At 45.9% G+C, this 4246-nt stretch overlaps 1 protein-coding gene across 1 annotated transcript; it reads left to right on the top strand.

Annotated features, from left to right (window-relative positions):
• The first annotated feature begins 248 nt into the window (after positions 1 to 248).
• Positions 249 to 3542, top strand: LOC136994009 (olfactory receptor 6M1-like). The gene is made up of 3 exons (XM_067310045.1): positions 249 to 1151; positions 3192 to 3365; positions 3441 to 3542. The coding sequence occupies exons 1-3, from the start codon at positions 249 to 251 to the stop codon at positions 3540 to 3542; spliced, it is 1179 nt and encodes a 392-aa protein (XP_067166146.1).
• The last annotated feature ends 704 nt before the right edge of the window (positions 3543 to 4246 follow it).

Genomic DNA, 4246 nt, shown 5'->3' with positions numbered 1-4246 from the left:
TTACATGTTGTGATTTGATGGTAATTTTGACTGGTGGTAACAGGGAGATTGAAGGAGCTTGGCAGCAAAGGCCTGTGTATTCAATCTTCTTTTTCAAGCAAAGAGCTATAACTAATATTTGTGACTGCTGAAAGAGGAGGAATGGAGATGTGAGCGGTAAGGAAAGATCTTTCTTTGAAATGAATAAACTTCATATCAAAGAGACTATGTTGCTCTCTTACTCTTGCCATGACAGAGAACACGTTTGGATGGGAAATGTCACAGCTGTGACAGAGTTTGTCCTGGTGGGATTTCCAAACAGCTATGAAGTGGAGATCATCTTCTTTGTGGTGTTCCTGCTTGCTTATTTAGTGACTGTCCTGGGAAATGCTCTTATCATTGCACTGGTCTATACAGACTGCCATCTCCATTCTCCCATGTATTACTTCCTCAGTAATCTGTCCTTCACTGAGATCTCCATGACTTCTTCCGTGGTGCCAAAAATGCTGGTAAACATCATGTCAGAGAAGAAAACCATCTCCTTTGCTGGCTGCTTTAGCCAACTCTACTTTTATTTCTTCCTGGCTGCAACGGAGTTCATCCTCTTTGCCATCATGTCCTACGACCGGTATGTGGCAATATGCAACCCCCTGAGGTATCCCACCATCATGACGGAAAGGGTGTGCAGCCAGCTTGTCCTAGGTGCATGGATGGGTGGCTTCGTCTTGATCCTGCCATCAGTGGTCCTGAAAGTCAGGCTGCCATACTGTGGTCCCAACGTCATCGACCACTACTTCTGTGACAGTGCACCTCTCCTGCACCTCGCTTGCACGGACATCTGGCTTTTTGAGCTGAATGATTTTGTGCTGTCTTTGTTCCTGCTCCTTGGCTCCTTGGCATTGACCATGGTCTCCTATGCCTGGATCATTTTGACCGTATTCCGGATCCCGTCTGCCCAGGGCAGGCAGAAAACATTTGCCACTTGTGCTTCTCATTTCACTGCTGTTTCCCTAGGTTTTGGCCTCTCCATCTTCGTCTACGTCAGGCCTTCCCAGATGAACTCTGTGCACCTCAACAAAATCCTCTCTGTTCTCTCCAGCATTGTGACTCCTCTTTTAAATCCCTTCATATTCAGCCTAAGGAATCAGCAGATGAAAGAGGCCTGGAAAAGGGTTTTGCACCATTGCCTGGGGACGGCTAAGGAGGCCAGAAAGCCATGAGAATCATGGTGGCTTGTAGGAAGTCAATCCTTGAAAAATCTCAACAGGACCTCTGCTTTCATGACGTCTTCTGACAGACTTTGGCAGGCAGTATTCTGTTATGGCCAATGCGGTGGATGAGCACATGTCTCAAAGGTCAGGTTCACAGCAGCACTGTTGTGTCAGGCCCCACCAAAATTCTCCTGGACTTCAGATAGCAATTACAAGGCTGGATGTCTGTGTGGTGGTATGTGGCTGTTGGGCATAAAACAGTCTCCTAATCTGACCAAAGGCTGTGAGACTGAGAGGAACAGAAAGACCACCAAAAAGGGAGTAGCAAAGGGAGAAGAAATGGCTGTCAACTTGTAATTATTAATTTTACTAAATTTTCATCATATAATCATATTTTCAAATAAAGAGTGTTCTGCTGGAGAGTAACAAGCAAACAGAAAACTGTTGCGACTCCAAGTGTTTGTGAATTCAAGTCTTCTCTTGAGAAAACAACCCTGTGCTTTTCACTTGGCTAATCTGAATGCTTTTATCACATCTTTTCTAACCAGCTGTTCTCATCATTGAGGCATCAGAGTTTAAGAAGACTTCTGGAAGGGAGATACCGACAGCATGAGAAACATAACCAGCAGTTCTCATTTCTCTTTGTGGTGAAAGAAGATTCTTTCCCCATTTCAAACTGAGACTTTTCAGCTGGGTTTCTTATTTGTAGGAAGCAACCTGTTAATGTAGAGCTGCTCACATCCTGTAAGTATGAAGAGTGAGGAATCTCTGCACTCTAAGTGGGAAATGCAGAAGGAAGGCTCAGTTTCCCACTCAGCGCAAACATTGCTCTGTCTCCTGTTGAGGTCTTGCAGGGGACTGGGAAGCATTGCTAGACATGTGTCAGAATGAGGGAGCCCTTGGTTGGATTTGTAAGCTGCCAGAAATCCAAGTGACAGAGCGACAAGGTCAGGAATGGCAAAGTAGACAGGGCTCTTTCAGAAGTTAGGAAAGCTTCACCTGTGCAGGAAGAGTTGGTATCTTGGGAAGAATACCCTCTCATCTTCACTATTACACCTTTCATCACCTTCCTCTTTGGATGCTTGAAAGCTTTGTGAGACAGTGTTCTGATTGCTGGCATGAAAACTCCTTCTGGCACCCTGAAAACCTATGATTTGTGAATAAATAGCTACTTTTCTGCCTTGTTAAAATGTCCTATGGATCCCATCAAGGTCCTTGGATTCAGCGGGAGATGGAAGATTGCCTTATTTCTGATGGAGTTTACCCTGGCTGACTTCAGCCATGTAAAAATGAATAATTTAGGCCTAGGGTATCCTCCCAGACTCCAGATGCGGGCACAACTCCAGGGGATGAGTCCTTAGAGCTGAGGAGAGCTGGGATGAATCTCTCTCACTAAGGTCTAAGAATCAAGTCTTGCCTTGCCTTGCCATCTCTTCCCTTCCTTTTCCCCTTTTCACCCTTCTCACTCCCTTCACCCTACTTCTAACGTGCTAACATTAAATGCAAATATCATGAGAGCAAGAGAGGGAATATAAGCTGGACTTTTCTCAAGCTGGCTTCTCTTTCTTCTTTTTCTTCTTTTTTCTCATCTATTGCAGGGCATTGCCTTTAGTTAAATATTTTCAAAAAAGAAAAATAAATTTCTCTGGTACCGTACAACAAAGAACAGGCTTTCAGGCTCAAGGCTTTTGTTCTAGCCTCTCCTTACAAACCTTTCCTCAACAAGCAATTTGTGTCAGCCTTCCATACATACACACAAATCGTCGTCAAGCTTGCCCAGTACTGCAATCACATGTATGCTTATGTTTGTACCGGTCTTTCACTACACTTGAGTGTAGGGGAGGTGTGTAGTGATTGTGGACACTCCATTGCCATCCTCCAGTGAGTATGTTGTTTGGATTGTTCTGTGCAGGGAAAATGCCTGAAAGAAAAGGCTTGGAGAATCACACCCCTGGACCAGGATTCGTTCTTCTGAGATTTTCTGGCCGTCCCAACTTACAGGGCGTGCACTTCACAGTCTTCCTGATCATCTACCCTGTGGTTCTCACAGGGAAGAGCCTCATCATGCTCATCACAGTGGTGGACTCGAGCCTCCACAGCCCCATGTATTTCTTCCTGATGAACTTGTTCTTCCTGGAGATCTGCTACATATCAGTCACTCTGCCAAAAACAATGGTGGGTTTCTTGACAGAAGACGGCAGGATCTCCTTCCTTGGCTGTACTGCCCAACTGTATTTCTGGGTTTTGCAGGGCAACACCAAAAGCCTTCTCCTGGCTGCCATGGCCTTGGATTTCTATGTGGCCATCTGTGACTCCCTGCATCACACTGTCATCATGAGTGGAGGTCTCTGAGTCAGCCTGGTGTCGGGGTCATGGATGAGTGTCATACCAGTACAAGTAGGGCAGACCTACCAGGTGTTCACTTTGCCTTCTGTGCATCCCATGCCATTCATCATGCCCTCCCTCCCCCCAAGGTGGAACTAGCCTGTGCGGACACTTTCTGGAACTGAGTGATGTTGTACGCCATCGTCTTGGTGTTCAGCATCCTCCCCTTTTTCCTGACACTTATTTCTCACACCAAAATTATCAGGGCACTTCTGAAAATGCCTTCAGTTCTGGGCAAACACGGAGCCATTTCCACCTTCTGCTTACACCTTGGGGTGGTGACTCCCTTCTATGACTCAGCCATGGTTGCACACTTAAAATGCTGACCAAGGGGCTCTTCAGACATTGACAATACCTTGCCCTGCTTTACACAGTCGTGACCCCCATTAACGGTGACAGTCGTTAACCCTGTCACCTGTAGCCTCAGGAATAAGAAAGTGAGAATTGCCTTCAAGAGATTCCTGTGGAGAAAGTGATACTGAAAACTATGCAAAATAGTATCAAGAGTCCCAGTGAGGTATTTGGTTGCCTGAATGTAGGCATCCCATTTTAACCTCAGCAAAACCACATGTGCTGCCTGACTTTGATCCTCCTCAAGACAGGCACAGGTGGCTTGAGTCATTCTTGCCATGTCTGAGAGCCCCACCTAGGTATCTTCATACCTAGAGCAG

Source organism: Apteryx mantelli, chromosome 23, assembly GCF_036417845.1.
Source record: "Apteryx mantelli isolate bAptMan1 chromosome 23, bAptMan1.hap1, whole genome shotgun sequence".
In the NCBI taxonomy this organism is placed as follows: domain Eukaryota; kingdom Metazoa; phylum Chordata; class Aves; order Apterygiformes; family Apterygidae; genus Apteryx; species Apteryx mantelli.
Note: the sequence above shows the minus strand (reverse complement) of the source record. Positions and strands in the feature narration are given on the sequence as shown.

Bases quoted from the DNA above. Each gene is read 5' to 3' on its own strand.
- LOC136994009 (XM_067310045.1), top strand. From the start codon at position 249: ATGGGAAATGTCACAGCTGTGACAGAGTTTGTCCTGGTGGGATTTCCA. The intron at 1,152-3,191 runs GTTTTGCACCAT...CCCAACTTACAG, and splicing joins TGAAAGAGGCCTGGAAAAGG to GGCGTGCACTTCACAGTCTT. The intron at 3,366-3,440 runs GTGGGTTTCTTG...TGGGTTTTGCAG, and splicing joins TCACTCTGCCAAAAACAATG to GGCAACACCAAAAGCCTTCT.